The sequence below is a fragment of the Triturus cristatus genome, chromosome 4_2, assembly GCF_964204655.1.
Source record: "Triturus cristatus chromosome 4_2, aTriCri1.1, whole genome shotgun sequence".
NCBI classification, from domain to species: Eukaryota; Metazoa; Chordata; class Amphibia; order Caudata; family Salamandridae; genus Triturus; species Triturus cristatus.
In genome coordinates, this window is record NC_140586.1 from 71,739,033 (window position 1) to 71,758,286 (window position 19,254).

Genomic DNA, 19,254 nt, shown 5'->3' on the forward strand with positions numbered 1-19,254 from the left:
AGAAAGTGTAAAGACTGGAGGCATACAGACATTATAAGGAACATTTGGATTTGCTGCACAGGATAGGAGCAGTTATGGTTTTTATGGTGAAAGATAGATGCAGGATGCAGGCATTGCATGTATAAGAAGATGGTGGGAGGAATTATGGCTCTTGTGTGACACTGAAGCATACCAGCCGTCCTTTTTTTAACCTAAGAATTATGCCCACACATGAAAACAAGCATTGGCAAAGCTAATAGGTCGCAAGTATGCAAGAGCTATTGGTTTTGCTTATTCGTTTTAGCCATTGTGCCAGTGTGGCTGCTTTCAGCATAGCTAAAAATTAGTGGCGTAGAGGGGAGTGGAGTAGTGCGGCGTAGAGTGGAGAGACATGGAGTGTCATAGAATGTTGTAGAGTGGCATAGTGTTGTTGCATTGAGAGTCATAGAGTGCAGTGTAATGGAATAGAGTGCAGTGTTGTGGATCCGAGTGAAGGGGTAGAGAGACGTGGAACAGAGTGGAGTAGAGTGTTGTAAAGTGGAGTGGTGTAGAGTTCAGTAGAGTGTGGTAGAGTGGAGTGGTGTATTATGTGGTACAGTGAAGTATAATGGAATGGAGTAGAGTGGATTGTCGTAAAGTAGAGTGCCCTAGTGTGAAATGGCATAGACTATTGTAGAGTGGAGTGGCCCAGAGTCGAGTAGAGTTGCATGGAGTAGAGCGAAGTAGAGAGTCATAGAGTGGCATAGAGTGGCATAGAGTGGAGAGGCACAGAGTGGAGTAGTGTGTTGTAGAGTGGAGTACAGTGTTGGAGTGGCATAGAATGGAGTGGCATAGATTGGAGTACAGTGTCATAGAGTGGAGGGTTGTGGAGTGTTGCAGATGGAAGTGGCGTGGGGGGGGACTGGCAGAGTGTAGCAGAGTGTTGTAGAGTATCAGAGGTGAGGGGCGTAGAGTGGAGGGGCATAGAGAGGAGGAGCATACCGTGGAGGGGCATTGAGAGATGGGGCATTAAGAGATGGGACGTTGAGAGGAGGGTAGGTGAGAGGAGGGGCGTAGAGTAGTGTGAGAAGAGTGGAGTGTCGTAGAGTGGAGTGCCGTAGAGTGGCATAGTGTTGTAGAGTGGAGTGACGCAGAATGGAGGGGTTTAGCGTGGCACAGTACAGAGTGGAATAAAGTGTCAGAGTGGTGTGGTGGTGCAGTGAGGAGTAAAGTGGCGTAGAGACGAGTGGCATAGAATGTCAGAGTGGAGTGACGTAGTGTGGAGTAGAGTGGCCTAAGTGAAGTGGCGTGGAGTGTCAGAGTGGAATGGAGTAGAGTATCAGAGTGTAGCAGTGTGGAGTGGAGTAACACAGAGTGGAGTGGCCTAGAGTGAAGTGGCATGAGTGGAGTAGTCTCGTATAGTGAATTAGATTGTTGTAGAGTGGTGTAGAATAGAGTGAAGTGGCGTGGCGTGGCAGAGCATTTAGGGGAGTATAGAGCCATAGAGTGCCGTGGACTAGAGCAGAGTGCTGTAGATTGGAGTAGAGTGTTGTGGAGTGGAGTATGCATGGTGTGGTTGAGCACAGCCATCACAGACACATTTTCAAGGGAATGAACATTACAGTTGTACAGACACAGTTTTACTGATAGAACTATACCACGCACAAACTATAATGTGTGGAAATGGCATCACCGAGTGTACGGATTTGTTTTGATCATATTAAAACATTTGTTACCACTACACTTCAGAATTACAAACAAATTGTGCTTCATTAATGCTGTCCTAATTCTGATATATTCTGAAATATTTGCAATAGTTAATTTACAAAAATGTAAATGTTGTTGTGGGCTAGAAAAAAAAAAAGTAATCCTACAGCCTTTGCTCCAGCACACCCCCAGTTCCCAGCAAGATTGTCACATAAATCCTCTCACTTTGAAGTCAGAGAAACAAAAGTAAACACCAAGCTCACTCTGGGAGACAGAATCTGACATCTGACCTTTGTCTTTGAGTGCACTGCAAATGTGACAAGACGAGAATAAAATGTAAAAGCCTGTTTACAGAAAGCGAGCACTTGAGGAAGAATACAAGGAGAGATTCAAATAGGTGGTAAACAGCCTATGCTCCAAGGGAGAAACAAAGACAATCTGGACAGCCTAAAACAGATAAAGCCAGCAAATAGAAAGCAAGTAATGTGACTACAAACCACAAAGCCACTGGTAAGCAATGGGCAGAATGCATTCCCAGGGAAGCTTCCAGAATGTCCCAAAGAAGTCTTTGAAAACAAGACAGCTGCACTGCCTGGTAAGGTTCGATATTAAAATGAATAACAGCAACATTCGAACACCCATTTTTCTCCAGCTTCTACACATATAGAGGTGTCTCAATGTTATGTTAACCAGACAGGGCTGCTTCTCTTTCTTTCCTGGAGTGACTAGCACTCAATACCGGTTTCCCAGTGATGCAACAAAGTTGCAGAGATTGTGAGTGGCCATCATTCTTGAGACCTAGAAATGAAACAAGCAGTTCTTCACCTTCTCTTCTGGTGGTACAGGGTCAGCTCGGAGGACATAGTAAAACACGCGAGTGGCTTTTAGCCACAGCGGGAAGGGTCCCTCCACCACAACAGGCCTTTCAGGGTTGTGCTGAGCCAGGAGGTCCTGCTGGTTCGGGCTCTGGATGCCTGAAAGTTAAAAAACATTAGTTGGTCTCATGAAAAACAACAAGTACATTTGTTGCCACTTTGAACTGGACGTGTTCCAGTAAAAGGGGCATGGTGGGCATTTAGTACCATGACAGGATTTTGGAGGTGTGGGACCTGCACAGAAGTAATCTGAATAGAAAAAACATTGTAGAAATAGGCATGGGAAACCCCATGGCGAGGAAGACAGACAGAAGGGAAAGTAAACATGGCGGACCCTGTAATCATAATAGACCGTAAAAGAAAAGGGACAGTTTATCTGTGCTCCTGTGGCTCAAGCTGAGGGCACCAGTAACCTTTGTTCAAGTACATAGATAAGTGCTGCGAGAAACCATGAATAGCAGTGGCTGTCATATCTGGTATGGACGCTGGTTTAATTTCAGAAATGCGTGTGGGTATTGGCATTGGAATAAAAGTTAGTATTTCAGGTCAGGAACAAATTGTTCTGACCAACATAAGTAGGTCCTAGTTCGGGATGAACAGAAGCTACTGCAGGCAACAAGTGGGGTGCCCTGATAGCGCGTGCGTGGGTCAAGTAATGAAAAGCCTGAGGCGCTGAGTCTAAGCTTTGAACATCCTGCCAAAGCTGTGTTTGGGTCCCAGGTACACATCCCTTCGAAACCTCTAAAGACCTCCCGCAGGGGCGCACCTATAATGTATGGCAGCTTCCTGTCTTCATCCTGTTCAGAACACGCTTCCGATGACGCCATCTGCAGGTACAAACAGCAACATCACTTATTGTAGTTTTTACCGCAACACACACCAGACTTCTACACCCAATGCACAGTGACGCCAAAAGCCACCAATCAATTCACCCCATTGAATTAATTCATCCACTCTGCTGATAAGTCATCTTCAAAGGCAATGGCAAGAACTAAAAATGTGAATACAAAAGTAGCCTTAAAGCCAGTAAAAGCTCACTGAATTGCTTATTGCTATTTGCTACAGGTGGCATATTCTAATAAGATAACTCAGTTGGATAATGTGCCTGGCTCAACAGTCTGCAGTAAGCCTGCAGAACACAAGGCTACATCAGTAAAACAAAGACATGTTTAATGTAAGGCATTTGATAAAAAGAGACATTAAATTAATTGAACCAATTTTGTATCAGTCAGTTCTACCTAAAAAACACGATTTCCCTGATATGCTTGCTGTGGTTGGAACCAGCAGTTCTGAAAGCAGAAACCAGTGTGAAAAGTTTAGATACTCATCTTGTGTAATCTGGGGGATCTGATTAACTGTGTCAGGGACCAGAATTCCTGAGGTTAGTCTGGGATCATCTCCCTCGCCGCAAGTCTCAGTCTAAGATAATTCAGTATATCCAGAGGAGTAGGGTCACACCTGGGCTTGTATTGGTCCAGCCTGAGACGATTACCTTCCACACACAGGTGGTCTATTTCAGTTATATCAGCCTAGGCATGAGTTTGCAACACCTTGCGCTCTTGGGTAAGTAGAAGGATTGGGTTTTGAGCCACAGGTATCGCTGGAGAATATAGGAGTTTATACCAGATTTTAAGCTCATGATCTTTAATGCACAATAGGTGGGTGCAATAGAGACTATCTCCACCACAGGTGCAACAATATATATGGCAGTAGTGACTCCACGGGAACACTATCAGATTGCGTTTTCTCTGGTATAAGGCAATCGTAGCTTAGCCTCTGGGGGATACATATGTCTATCTAGCAAAATGGCTCTCGGACACTAAAAAGGAATATGCTACTTACCAGTATGCATCTGTTCTTGGCATGTAGAGCTGCAGATCCACACACTAAGCGTAGATCGCCATCTGGTGTTGGGCCCGGATGTTTGCACTTGTTTTTGTCTTGGTAAAGTTTTTGGAAGTCACGAGATAGGTGACTCCTCCTTTGGATGATAGTGCGCATGGGCATCGGCTCCATCTTCAGATTGTTTTTCGCCAGCAGGGAAATTATGGAGTTTTGTGAGAAACAGAAAAGATGCCCATGTATGCTGTATCTAAATAAGATAATATTGGAACAGATAAAGGTAGCCGGGGAGGTAGGTGGGCGTGTGGATCTGCAGCTCTACATGCCAAGAACAGATGCATACTGATAAGTAGCATTTTCCGTTCGAGGCATATGAGCTGCAGAGCACACACTAAGCATAGATGGTATAGCAGTACTCCTCCTTAGCGGCGTCCACCAGTATCTGCTGCAGTAGTTTGAAATAATGTTTTGAGAAAAGCCTGGCCCACACTACCTTGCTGTTTTGTTTGCACATCTACACAATAGTGCTTTGTGAATGTCTGCGGTGTAGACCATGTAGCTGCTTTGCAGATGTCATGTAAGGGAATGTTTCATAAAAATGCCATTGAAGCCCCTATCTTTCGGGTAGAGTGGGCTTTAGGGGGAACTGATAATGTTTGTTTTGCTTTGTAATAGCAAATCTGTATGCATTTGACAATCCACCTTGCTATCCCAGATTTTGATATGGGGTTGCCTTTATGTGGTGGTGAGGAGGATACAAAAAGTTGTTTTGTTTTGCGGAAAGGCTTTGTTCTCTCGATGTAATAAAGCAGTGCTGTTTTGACATCTAGAGTGTGAAGAGCCCTTTCTGCGACTGTTTGTGGTTGTGAGAAGAACACTGGCAACTGTACAGACTGATTGAGGTGGAAGGGAGGAATAACCTTAGGGAGGAATTTAGGATTAGTTCGGAGAACAACCTTATTATGATGTATTTGTAAAAAAGGTTCCTGAATGGTTAGTGCTTGGAGCTCACTAACTCTTCTAAGAGGAGTGATGGCCACTAAAAAAGCAACTTTCCATGTTAAAAATTGTAGCTTATATTTATGTAGAGGTTCAAATGGAGGACCCATTAGTCTTGTGAGAACTATGTTTAAATTCCACACAGGTGAGGGTGGTACTCTGGGAGGAATTATTCTTTTGAGGCCTTCCATAAATGCTTTGATGGCAGGTACTCTGAAAAGTGATAAGTGTTGCCTACTTTGTAAATAGGCCGCTATGGCAGCGAGGTGCAACCTGATAGATGTATATGCCAAGTTACACCTTTGGAGATGTAGCAGGTAACCTATGATGTGTTGGACAGACTCTTCTAGGGGATTGATGGTGGTGTTATGACAATATATAACAAATCTAAAAAAATCCAATAAAAAAGGTTAGAATTATCGTCAAACAGTCCCTCGCACTGTTTGACGATAATTCGATCCTTTTTTATTGGAGAGAAAACTGTGCTTTACATCTATACCATTTAGTAATTGGATTTTATTGATTAACATATATATGCCAATCGGACTTTCATTGAACGAAACGCGTTGGCTGATGAGTACTCTTTATACTACAGAACAATAAAGGATATATATTTTTTGACTTGAAGTTTGCTGACTAATTCCTGGTGCACCTTCCTTGTTTTACAAATTAACTAATCTGGTTTCCAGTGGAGTGGAAGTGTGGCGAACTCAGGAAGCAGTTGCACAGGCTTTATACTTTCTTTCTAAACGTTGGGACTGATGTGCTGAACCCTGGTCAGCCGCACTTTTTCTTTTGATACTAGGATTTAGATTTTAACTTGCACTTGTTTTCCCTTAGACAAATTGCTTTGAGCCCACCCACTCACACTAGGTACAGTGGATGAGGATCCCATGATGAAGCAGGCCACTGGTGGTACCTGTGTGTAAGGATCCTACTAATATATCCATGAGATGCCACGGATGCACCAATTTAACTAGGTGCAGATCCTCCACCATCTTAAGATATATTGAGACCAGATAACTGACCTGTTAGACCTTAAGAGTTCATTTCTAGACAGGCCAACCCTCCTCGTGTTAATTATTGGTTCTATCCAGGGAGGCTGAGGGTTACCCCTTTCTAGCTTCTCACTCCCTCGTGGTTATTTACTTAAACACTACTTTATTCTTTTGCAGTTGTTTTCCAGCTGTCTACCTTATACAAGTCTCTCCCGCTGCCCTCCATGCTACTCTTTCTCACACGTGTGCTTCTCCCTGCCGCCTTCATGTTAAGCTCGTGCTCACTTCCCCCCCTTGCTTTTCCGCCTGTGTGTTTCTCTCCTAACCACTCCATGCTGATCTCTCGCCCATTGCTTATCCTCCCACCCCTGCCCTGTGTCGCTTCCCACCACCCAAAACCTCTATCTGTCACCCACTGCTTTTGCCACTCACAGCCCTGCGAAGTACCATGCATCAGGCATTAGATTAACGCATTTCAGTGTGCTGATCGGCATCACCACACTGAAAAGCTTTGTCATGCATTTATAGCGCCTCCTTAGCTGTCAAGGTGAAGCGCTACTAAAGTACCACTGACTGTGCAAAGATCTCAGCTGGCAGCGCGAGCTGCTGCGGTAGGCTTGGAAGCTGGCGCAGGCAGCTAACACTGGCCTGGGCTGGCAACAATGTTTCACCAAGTAACCACTGCAAAGTCACTGATGTCAGTCAAGACTGTGTCGCATTTTTTGATTTGGCCAATCAACAGCCAGGACACTGCGGTAGAGTGTTGGTGCATGCTCAGCAGCCTGGCCCGCTGCCCTGCACTGACTGCAGTCCACTGCTGGTGCAGCCATGAATGCCCCTTGAGTCAGAGTCCTGGACCGCAGCGCTGTTCAGACCGGCAGACAGGACAGTGCCAGGGTGAGTTCTCGTGGATGGCCAAGCCATAACATAATGGCGCTTGCTGAGAGTAAGAGCCACTACTTCTCATTACAAATCACTTGGCTTCCAAATTTTATTTTTTTAGGAGTACAAATTATCATCATGCAGCCTGTAAGTTTAGCTGAGAGGCTGCTCAGCTCTGCGTTGCACTGTATACAGACAGTCTGCACAAAGAAACTTCATAGCCTGGATCCCCTAAAGTAATTGTAGAAGTTACACAGCTCGGAGCTCTGTAGTCACTGACTGCACAACAAATTGAGTTCTGTTCAGCATCATGAGGCTGGCTCAGTACCATCCGCGTAGTGGCCTCTCACAAGTGCCCTTACATTTCAGGATCTTTGCAGAAGTTTTCAGATATTCTTAGAGATTCTCATTGCTCAAATAGGTGTTTTTTCTGATATTTATATGTCTCCCTAGTCTTCATTGCTTGATTTTGCTGGTGAGAAAGTGTCACTCATAGTCTTTGCATGTTACGCATAATGACACTGAAATTATGAAAATGTCACCCATAAGCAATCAGAAGCCTTGGCAGCTATGCACTCACCCCTCCAAGTTGCTTCTCTCCCTCCACCCTTTGTGTTGCTTTCCCCCAAACCACGCCATCCTTCTTTACCACAGATTGCTTGTCCTCCCACCGAATGCAGCTTCCCCCCACCTGCACCCTTTGTAATGAACAAGTCAAGTTGGGCCATACATTAAGAAATTTGTCTAAACAATACGGATAGCCATTTGGACGCACTGCGGACCCCACAATTCTTCTTAAATGTGTTTTTCACCACAAAGGCTTATCAAGTTCTAACACAACGTAGATGGTGGCATTTTGAGAGGAATGAAAGGGGGATGAGGGAAAGTGGACAGGCAGTTGGCACTATAACTACAGCAGAGAGAGGCACAGAGATGTGGAACATGAGATAGGACTGGCTATTTACTGACTCACCCCATGGATATTATGGAATAATTTGCTAGATATTATAGGCATCTCCATAGCTCTGATCAACCCCACCCACAATACTGTGAGGAGGGCTTTCTGCAATGGCTACAGCTGTCTAAACTTTCCATCAAGTGCAGATGCCTGCTCATGGGTGAAATCACGGTTGATGAGATTAACTTGCCCATCAAGGAACTTTCAACTTGCAAATCTCCAGAGAGGCCAGTTTTCCACAGGAATTTCACAAAATTGGAGTCTCACACTAAGTACCAGTGCAATACGTAATCTTTAAAGAGGCAGAGTCATCTTGACCTTTGAATCAATTGTGAGGTGCTATTGAGCCCCTTCTATGCTGCTTTTTCCTTTGTGGCCTGTTTAATAAATGTTTATACCTTTCGTGTGTGCCCAGCCTGGGCTACTTTCTCATATTCTGTGGACCATTGCTACGCTTGCTTCTTCTCTGGACAGTCTGTTGTTGCTGCCGATTCTGTCCCTTGGTTGAACATGACTGTCATAGGCTTGTGACTGTGTTGACAGGTCTGTAAGTTCTGGAACGTTTTCTGGTACTTGTGGTTTCTTTGCTGTGAGACTGGTGGGATTAGAGTGGAGTGTGCATTTATACACTAGGTTATTCCACAGAGGTAACACACATGTTAAGCAGCTGGCATGGAGGTCAACGTTTTCTCAGACTTCTATGAAGTCTGTCCTTACTTGGCTACTGTCTGTTCCACGACAAGGGTATGAGTGTGCTTCTGTCTATAACGGGTGACTGCTATAGTAAATTTCTGTGCAGGAGATGGTGTTTGCCATGGCTGGGACTGAAACCCTTGGATGCTAGTGATGGCAGAATGTGAGAGGTGAAACCTTGGGGCTCACCGGCAACTGTTTGCTAGTGTCTTAGGACAAAGGATGGCTATTGGATGCCTACCTGGTTAGGGCCATATTGTGTAATGGTCTGCAACACTGTGGCGTGTCTGGCTGTTTTGGGTTCGCATGGTGGGCACTGTGCCCCCAAGGGTTTATTGTTATTGTGCCTCCTTTTTCTCTGGATCTCTAATGTCAGTGAGCAACAAGCAGCTTCCCTGCGCTAGGCAATATTGCCAGGTGAGGACCGGGATTTCCATTCCCCCTGTCATGTGCAGTTTCTTGTTTCTTCCCCTTGCCTTCCCTTTATAGGACATTGCCACCAGTCTCCCCATGCTCCTCCAGCTGTGTGAATGACAGGTTTTACAAATGAATAACGTTAGCCAAGAAGGGTTTATATTTTTCTTTGCTTTCCTCTCCCTCAATTTCCCTCCTCAAGTCCTCTTGTGAACAATGAAACAGAAATGGAACCCATGTGAAAATGAAGTTAGGTAACGGTATTAGCTCTCTGATTTGTGGTGTGTTTCTCTGTCAGTGCAGGTTCTGGAAGGTGCAAGGAAGAGCAAGAGGTAAGAAAAGTACTCATTAAAGGAGCAGACTTTCTCAGTATAATGGTATGGGAAACAATGTCTGACAAAGTTGAGGGTATATGTTGCTTCTCTTTTCAGGGGGTGGGCTGGTCAGCGAGCCATAGTTGTGGGGCTTCTGCTGCCAATGGGAATGTATGACCATCCTCAGCATGGGTGTCATGTTCGCTGCAGAGTTTTTCTCTTTTTTGGAGAGTAGGGCGAGGTTGCACATCCGCGCCTATCTGCTTGAAGTGGTTTTAGCTGTGTGTTGATGAAGATTTATAGTTAAAAATACACCAAAATAATATAGAGTGGGTTTGCTCAAGATTAGATGTCTTTTGTTTTATACCTCAGTTCCCAGCTTCCTACTCAACGGCTTTCCTTCCTATTCTTGAGTAAGTCCTACCTCCGGGTCGTTTTGTCTTTACTAAGTTTCTAATTTGAGGAGTTGTATCCTTCCGCTGCTAACATCAAGGAACACTTTTGTAGTTTGTGTTTCAGTAGTCCATGGGAATGCATTTTTTTCTTGTTTTCTCCCTCATCCACTCATTTCCCCTTAGCATTCCCGGGCTCTCTGTAGATACTTGTGTGCCCGCCACCCAGTACCACATGCGTTTTAATAATTAAAAAAATAATAAAATAGATGAAGCAAGGGCCCGGCAGCTGGACATTGCTGCTGGGCCACTCACTTATTTTTCTTTCTGTTGCATCACATGCATAACGCTTTCTTTAATTTACCGTTCTAAAATGAAGGTCAGCCATTTTTGGAACACTAAATAAAAAAATGGCACCCAATGCATCAAAAAACAAGCATGCGCTTATTTGGTGTTGGCAACCATCTAGGAATGCTTTTTCATGATAAAAAACGTGTATGATTATACGTTATGATATACTGTGGCCATCTTGGTATTATTCTTCTCATGTACAAGTAAACATTGCAAGATGGTCACCCAAGCAACGTGCATGCATCGTGGCATACTCGTGGTTATTTGGGATTTTTTCCTTTTTTGCCAACTATGGAAATAAGCATGAACAAAACCAGCAGCTCAGGGATTGCTTGCTAAATACAAGAGCTATTGGTTTTGCCAATGCTCATTATTAGTGGTACTCGACCAGCCAAAGAGAGACAATTTTATCCAGTACTTTATTCGGTGGGCTAGATTATCCACCGCATGACCATAGTTCAGTCTAACTATGGCTTCTGTGTCTTTGTGCAACACCACCCATAGGTATTTGACCGAGTCTTCCACCCATCAGACTGGGAAATACAACACAGTTTAACTGAATTACTTGTAAGGAGATATAGTTACGTCTTATCCCTATTGATAGATATGCTGGAGAATCTGACAAATGTTACTCTCTCTTATCGGGGGAGAGGAGAGGCTAATCAGTTGGTCGTCAGACAAATACCAGAATATCAGTTGCAAACATAGACAGCAATAGGTGACCAGGGCAGAAATGGAGGCCTCTTTGTTAATGGAATTCCATCAATTGGTTGGCTAAAGGGTCTATGGCTAATACAAAAAGCAAGGGTGTCTGAGGGCAGTCCTAAAAGGATGTGTGTCATAAAATCAAAAAGATGATTTAAAAAAGCAACGCTCTAGGGGAGGCAAGAAGAGGAAGAAAAGCCTGAAGGAGTGGGATGAGGAGGATGGGACTTGTGAGTTGGAATAACTGCCTTGCAAACCCACAGGGGCAATGAACGGAAACCACGGAGACCATTGGTTTGGTGGCCTCCTAGTCCCGCAAGATGATGGCCATTCCCTAGGGAGGATTCGCTACGACATGAGGAACCCGGAACAGAACACTACTGTGCTATAAGGGATGCCAACTTGTTCTATACCCACCGTCAGTACTTTTGACCTAGAGAGGGAGAACAAGACACCACAGAAGAGCGGGAGGGAGGGGAAGGTGGTTGGTTTGTCTCTTAGAGATGTACTTGCTGCAGAAATGTGTTGGATGTTCGACTTCGAATTCTGGGGGCGTGACTGGCATGTACAGCGTGGCTCCCAGCCAGCCCTTTATTCCCTGCTATATCTATGCATTTGTACAGGTATGAGACGAGGAGACCCTCAAACCATGTTGCAGTCTGATTTATTTGCATTATATCTACTTCATGCGTACTTGAAAATCCAATAAAATCTGTTTACAAAAAAAAGAGCATACAGTTGAATGTAGTGTAAGCCAACAATGGAACACATCTGTTTGTTCAAAATATTATTTCCATTAAACATCTATCTTTATTTGATCTAAATACATAAAGGCAGTTCACTGTGATGCAAGGAATATCATGACCTCTCCTCTCAGCAGAACCACTTGCTTTTCTCCTCTGTGGAAAGTAAATGTTATATATTTTGTGTCGGGTCCGAAAAGGAGGGCATCAGTGATTAAGTTGTTGTAGTCATGGGATGTAATCATGCTCTACAACATGCTCTTTATACGGCAGTGTATAACAGGACTTTGTGTACTGGACACTGTTAAAGTTTATGGTCCTTCTTAATGTGGACGCCCATGAGACACCTTCCCTGGTACCTAGGGGCCTTAGGAAGCCTCTATTTTAAGCCCACCCTGACTTGCACAAAGGCAAAGGAGTGTATAAGTCACTCCCCACCCTCTCGCTGAGGGTGCAGTGGGGTCATAACCATGGGCATGGGGGTGACTGCATTAGCTCCCAAAAACAAGAGGCATTTCGTACTGTTCCTTTCCAGGTGTGTTCATTGTATGCCCTCAACCCACCATGCTCAAATGTTAAAGAGTCTTTATCTGTCCCAAAATTTGGTCAGGGGCAGGGAGGTGGAATATTTAAAGTTCTTTATCTACATTGTAAATGAACTTGGGGTAGTATGCCCTCCAACATACTAAATGGCAGGTGGTGTCTTGTGTATGACCCCACCACCCCCAACTCTTGACTATTAGCATGCCCGCATCTTGCCTAACAACGGGAGGAGGGGAAGATATTTACTGCCCAATGGTTGGGGTTAGGGGGATTTATGCACCCACTCACCTTGCACAAGGGTGGGGGAGATCTTTGCTCCCACTGCCTAACCCAAGGGCAGAGGGCAAAAAATTGTATTTCGCCCCACTTTGCCCAATAGCAAGGGGACTTTTCCCAGCCAGCTGGAGTGTGTTTATATCCCCTACAGAGAATGGGTGTTTTAATTGAAATCCAATGGCGGGTAAATGTTTGAACTTTAAACCCTCTGTCCTGGGTGTGGCCAAGATGACGGAGAGTAGGATGTGTGTTCCTGTCCCTCCGTCCTGCTGCTGTTGTCTTCGGCCGCCCATCACTTTGAACGACCTGACTGAGCCCACGGAGCCTCCTCTCACGACGGTGAGGTCTGTAGCTGGCTGCAACAGCAGAATCAGATCTCTGTAGTAGTGTTATGGCGCCTGATTCCGACCCTCATTGCAGGCACTCAGAGGAGGCTAAGATGGCGGCACCCTGGTGCTGAGGAGGACGCCTGCCGCTTGAGGCCCGAAACTGACATATTGCAGCATGCCCTCCTTACTCTGAGAACCTGCGAGCCCCCTAAAAGGCTGTAAACATACCCTTTCGCACCAGCTATCTCATTGGGAACGCGGTGCCCATGCGGCCTTCTCCTACTGGCGGCTGCACTTAGGGGAGCACCTCTGCCGCATGGAGCCCCGCATGTCCAGCTTCCACAAGGCAGGCCCCAGCCCACCGCCGACGAACAGCTTGTCAGCGGAACCCTCGATCTCAGCGGCTGCCCTCACAGCGGACAATGTGCTCTTCCCTCCGCCAGCCAGGGTGTATACTACTTAATGCCCCACTCGACTTTCTTGGCCTACAGCGCCAGCTCGTCAGGACCCGTAACGGATGCCGGGCATCGACTCAGACTTACATTCTGCTTGGCCCATGGGACGTGCCCCGGGAAAAGCACCTACATTTCCAGGATGGGCACTGGGGAGCGATGTGCCTCACTTCTACCTAGGGAGGCCATATATATCGTGGCAGACGCCCGAGACCCAAGAAACCGCCCTTGAAAAAGACATCGAGCGCCGACAGTGGCAGTCCCGGGGTGGCTGGGACAGTGGGGAGACCATAAAATACGTCACAGTTTTGTGGTCCGGAGGCATCAATCCCCGAGGCGATACAGCTGGAGAACAGCTGCACACCAAAATCCTCTTCTGCTGCAACGCAGTTGCCCCGAACTGTCCTAGAAGAGGGGTCAGTGCTGCACCTGGCGTCTCAGCACTTGCTTTACTCGCTTGCATGACTATGGCCCCCTTAACTCAGTGAAGGGTGTGCTGGGTGACCCCTAGGCCTGGTTGGGCCTCCCACTTGTTATTTGCAGTTTTCATCTCCTCTGACAAAAGCTTGCCCTCCAAAGGGCTTTGTCTTTCAAACGTCTACAAGGACCCACTGCTTCTACCTGTTGTAGGGCCACCGGTGAGCCCTCTGCAGGGACGCACCCCCATGCTATTCACCATCTAAGTGCTGACATTTCCCACGTCAGGGTCCGACAAGAAAAGTGGCCTCCATACCCCGCAGTGATGGCTGGACCTTGCTGTGGTGCGCTATGGCTGCAGCCCGCCCTAAAAAGGACTGGCCCTTGAGGGAAATGCTGGCTAAATTGAGGGAAGTAGATTGAAGGATGGCTCCGTCTCTTCTCGAGCACCAACCTGATACTGATGTGGAGGATAGTGGCAGCCCAGTGACATGCACATTTCTGGAAGCCCTCTTTGCCTCCCTCAGGGAAGACTTGCAAATTGTGAAGAAAGACCGCTCTAAGGACTTGAAGGAAGTCCGCCATGAGCTGGTGGAGAGAACGGAGAGGGTCTCCCATCTACAGGACCACGAGATGGGCACAGACAACTGCAGCAGGAACTGATACAACTCCACGAACCAGAAGACTGACTTTCAAGCCCACGCCTGAAACCTTGAAAATTGGTCTCAGCAGAATAACATATGCCCCTACCAATGCCGAGGACGTTGTGACTTACAGGGCCCCGTTTCTTCGGATCCTAGAAGCAGCACCGGAGACAAACAGCTGGACAGGGTCCATAGAGTGGGCCAGCCACGTCCGGAGAACGGGTGCCCACTTAATATCCTGGTCATGATTTCCAGTTTAAGGATAAGATTCTTCGGAAGCCAGAGGCCTGCACCCCTTAAAGATCAGAGGCCACACATTGGTCCTATACCAGTCCCTGGTGAAGGCCTGCAGGGTGCTGCAGCTCAAGAAACCTTCCGAGAGTGCTCGGTAGGCCACCCCGGAGAGCGCAAGGTCAGGAAAACGCTCTCGATAGAGGAGGTGCGCCCTCCCTGAGCAACCACCAACCGGACTATGTTAACTGAACGCCGAGCAGTGCTGGAGCCACTGTCTGGAGAAACGACAGGCAAAATCCTGACTGAATACGATGGAGACCCACCTGGGTGGTATTTGCAGCTTGGGTGGTCAGGTTTGGTGGGGTGGAGGGATGGGACTGGAGAGGTGAGTGACTATGTGGCACCATGGACCCTTCTACCCATATAACTCATGGGACTATGGCGGATATTCCAGACTTCTTACAATAGTTATTTTGATGTTTTTGTTGGGTTCCTTGGTCGCTGGAAAAGGAGTACATTCATCCTCGCAAGACATACTACGTATCTAGAGAGTATTGCTGCACGTTTTCCCTGATTTCATGACACCTCTCTCTGTACATGGTGCTGCACCAGCGATGATCAGACCTTGACCTCCCCCTTACACCCGATCAAGTAAAAGTTTTTACCCTTAATGTAAAGGAGCTTAATAACCAGACCAAACGCTATGCGATTTTCTCCTATTTAGAACACACTGGTGCAGATCTGTGCCGCTTACTGGAGACACATTTACTTCCCAAGGATTGCTGCAGATTTAGATCTCGGGCTTTCCCCCATGAATATGTCTCCTCTGCGGACGCTAAAAAGCGGGGGTGCCCTCTTAGTCTTTTGCTTTTTCTGGGGGAAAGTAGGGGACAAACTGGCTGAGATCAAGGGATGACAATTAGCGCACAGCGTGCACATAGGGAACCACTCTTTTATTGTGGCTTCCCTTTATGCACCCAATAAGCGTCAGGAAATGTTCCTTCGACGGGCGCTGGCGGAGGTCATGTCCAACCTAGATAAGAAAGTTTTCCTATGTGGGGATCTGAACCTGGTGTTCCATAATAAACTGGACAGGTCCGCACATAGATAAGGAGGAGCCAGCTATATCCTCGGAGGGGGCCTGATGGATGCAGGAACTGGTATTTTAAGACCTCTGGCATGAACCCCCAGTCCAAAGATTATACCTTTTATTCATATGCTCGCAAGAATTATGCTCAGCTCAATTACTTCTTGGGGGCTACAGGAATCTACTCACAGGTACTAAAACAGAACCTAGTTCCCTACCAACCATACTGCAGTCTCTCTTGTCTTGAGCCTTTGTTGGACCTGTCACCCCTAGGGTGGTCTTCCCCTACATTTTTTCCCTTTTTTGCCTCTTATCTGACTGCCATTTTTTGTTGGACATAGGACTCTGGGCGCCTTACCCCTGCTAAACAGTGCTGAGGTGCAGGTGCTCTCTCCTAAAAACATGTCTGCCACCGGCCCCTGCTCCTGCGGTGAGGCCACCGTCCTTTCTGCGCACTAGTAGTTGGAATAGGCTGGGACTGGATGCTACTGTAACCCTGACGGCCCCGCCTCTTGTCACCATAGACAGACAGGACAGAAGGGACAGGGAACACCACACAGTTCCTAGATTCTTCCACCCCCCCCCCCCCCCCCCCGGTTGCCGCCAGAACTTGTAGCCTTTTTGGTCACCTGACATAAGGGTATAAAAGAAAGGGAGGGAACCAAATATTCCTGATACACTACTGGACCTGGGGAATCTCTGCTGGAGTGAAGACTGCTGTGCTAGGGGGATTGCTACACTACTGAGGCTGACTGCTCCTAGGAACTGCTGCCCCAAGTTAGCTGAGTTGCCCTGCCTGCCTGCTAATCTTTCCCTGCAGGATAGCATCTACAGTGTGTCTCCACCGGCAAGGCTGAATGACTGCCTGCTTATGGGACTCTGAACCAACTACAAGGACTGTCCCCACCACCCCGCACGAGATAACTGACCTGGAGTCAACTGTAAGCGCTGTGGAGAAGAAGCGCTGTTTCCCAAAATCCCCACTGCTGGCCCGGGCATCTAACTGCCTTGTAAATTGTAGGCGCTGCAGAGAAAGCGGTGTGTGGGCCCAGGACCTGGAGGCGCTGTGGCAGTGAAGCGCTGCGGCACGGAGACACTGTGGCCGGGAGGCGCTGTGCTCTAAAAAGTGCTGGGGGAAGGAGCGCTGGTTACCTGGGAGTCACAACCGCTACCCGGGATCCCCGAAGGCTGTGTGTAGCGCTGGGAGCGCTAAGAACTTTGTGCTCTCCGCAGCTTCTCCCGGGACTGCGGGGCTGCGAGAGGTGCGGTGCCTGGAAGTGCTGGATACCAGAGACCGCCGCTCCTGATTGAGCCCCTGCGGTCTGAAGTTCCGACTGAGATCGCCGCCGCGGCCCGGGAGCCTCAGGAATCCAGACCATGACATTGACCGCATTCCAGGGAATGCCACACTGGGATTGGCTCCCGCGCAAGGCGTGCCGGCAACGAGAGGCCCGTCTGGAAGACGCCGTGAGGGACTCCGTGGAGCGCAATACGCCACCCTGCGCCCCGGGTCTGTCGCTGCTGGGAAGAGGGACACGGGGCCAGGAGCCGCCAGGGGCCCCCGAACGTGCAGCGCCAACGAGAGGAAGAGCCCCGGAGGGAAAGGGGGCCCCGCACCAGCGCCCGCAAACGTTTTCCCAGTTAAAGCCTCGGTGCCACCATATTGCTGCAAGGGGTGTGGTGCGGGCCGGATGGTTCCAGGGAATCGGGGCTTCGCGCTGGCTGGGTTTCCCTCTGAGGGGGGGGGGGGGGGGGGGGGGGATGGGGGGGCAGCATTCCTACAGCCAGCACGCCGGGATCCAAGAAGCCCTACCCCAGATAGTGGAACCCCACCCGGGTTAACTGACTGTTCTCCCCAGCGCTGCCGGCCCGAACCTGTTAACGATTGCAGCGCTACTTTGGCCCGTATTGAAAAGTACTGTTCTTCCAGGGGGGAGAGAGTATTGCGGGCAGTACAGGATACTACGCAAGGAAAGTCCTGAGTTATGTGCATTCCGCTGATATTGATCTCTCCTGAGACTGACTTGTAACTGCCTAAGGAAGTACTGCGCCCACCTGAACGTAGGTTAATGGAACCCTCCTAGTGAGAGCTTGTTGGGGACATTACCCCTGTGAACAGTGTTCCCTCCAAGGTGTGCGCGTGCGCACCTCACTGACCCCCTAGCACGCAGTATCCTGAGGGAAGCGAGCACACATCCTGTAGGAGCTTTCGCACCGCTGCTTTTAAAATGCGAGCGGCGCGAAAACGGTCATTTCCTGTTTGGGGGCACATTCATTGTCATGTGGCTCCCGGCACTTATTACCTAATTGGTCGTGACTGCGGGCTGTTTGTAACCACTTGTGAAAGTATATTTGTTAATTGCAGCACCGTCATGCGCTGCAATTAACAAACATACTTTCACAATGGCTCACAATCAACCACAAGCCGCGTTACATTAAGAGAAGATATGCAACAAGTCCAAAAGGACGACGTGTGCTTTACACGTCGTGCTTTTGGACTTGCTGCATTGTCCTGTAACTGCCCTGTCAAAACTCAGACTTAAAAACAGCAAGACGACTAGAAATAAAAGGTTATCGGAGAGTGTAACATTACAGGAATACGGACCTGTAGCCAGGTCTGTGGAATAGCAGCAACGGAGTCAAGGGTGCTAGCTATAGGTATCAAGCATTACCAAATAGCTGTGTATTATATATGGCAATGAAGGTAACCACAGACATTCATAATTGCTGTCTATCAAACCCTGCTCTAGTGCCTGCTCAATTTCCTTATAGAATACACGTAGGATATAAATAATCAAATGTGGAAAATAGCATAATAATGGTGTACTTTTCAGATGTAACTTATTCCATCGTGCACTCCAATGGATACACTTACTGGAAGATGGAATGATACACCAAAATGGCCAATAAAATGTAGTGAGGGAGTAATACTCTTCTGGATGAAGGCAAAGCCCACTCTATGTATATTTGAATGAATTGGTAACACCATGTCTTGCAACCAGTTCTGCTGTCAAATCAGACCTAAAAAGAGATGGAAAACCAGAATAGCAACACTGTAACACTGCGACTCTGTGGTCATTGGATCTGGGGCAACATAATCTCGAGAACAATGTAAAAGTCTCAGGGTTTAAATAGCCGGGGTGGTGGTGTGCTACCAAAATACTGAGTAATTTTATATCGAGCTGCACCTACATTAACTGAATAATATCAACTTGCAAAATATTGACGGGGTTAGTAGAAGTAGTCTTAAATTAGTACATCTATACGTATGCCTGCTTTGCCGGTTCTTTGGTAGTCAATATTTGGGAGTCGATGCCAGTGCATGTTGATGTTATTGACCTTGATAGTCTGACCTGCAATTGGTTGGGGGTAGAGATCCTAGGTGCAGCGAACGAATGGGCCACACTGCGCGATCTGTGGTGATCTGACTGCATCATCTTG

General features: G+C 47.3%; 1 protein-coding gene across 2 annotated transcripts in view; it reads right to left on the reverse strand.

Moving 5' to 3' along the window:
* The window catches only part of ECSIT (ECSIT signaling integrator), a 126,096-nt gene that overhangs the window by 34,810 nt on the left and 72,032 nt on the right, over positions 1-19,254 (reverse strand). For both annotated transcript variants that reach the window (XM_085600573.1, XM_085600574.1), the window contains 2 exons: positions 3,307-3,367; positions 2,491-2,639 (listed from right to left, as the gene is read on the reverse strand). In XM_085600573.1, the coding sequence (XP_085456699.1) occupies positions 2,491-2,639; positions 3,307-3,367 (210 nt within the window). The remainder of the gene's footprint in view (positions 1-2,490; positions 2,640-3,306; positions 3,368-19,254) is intronic.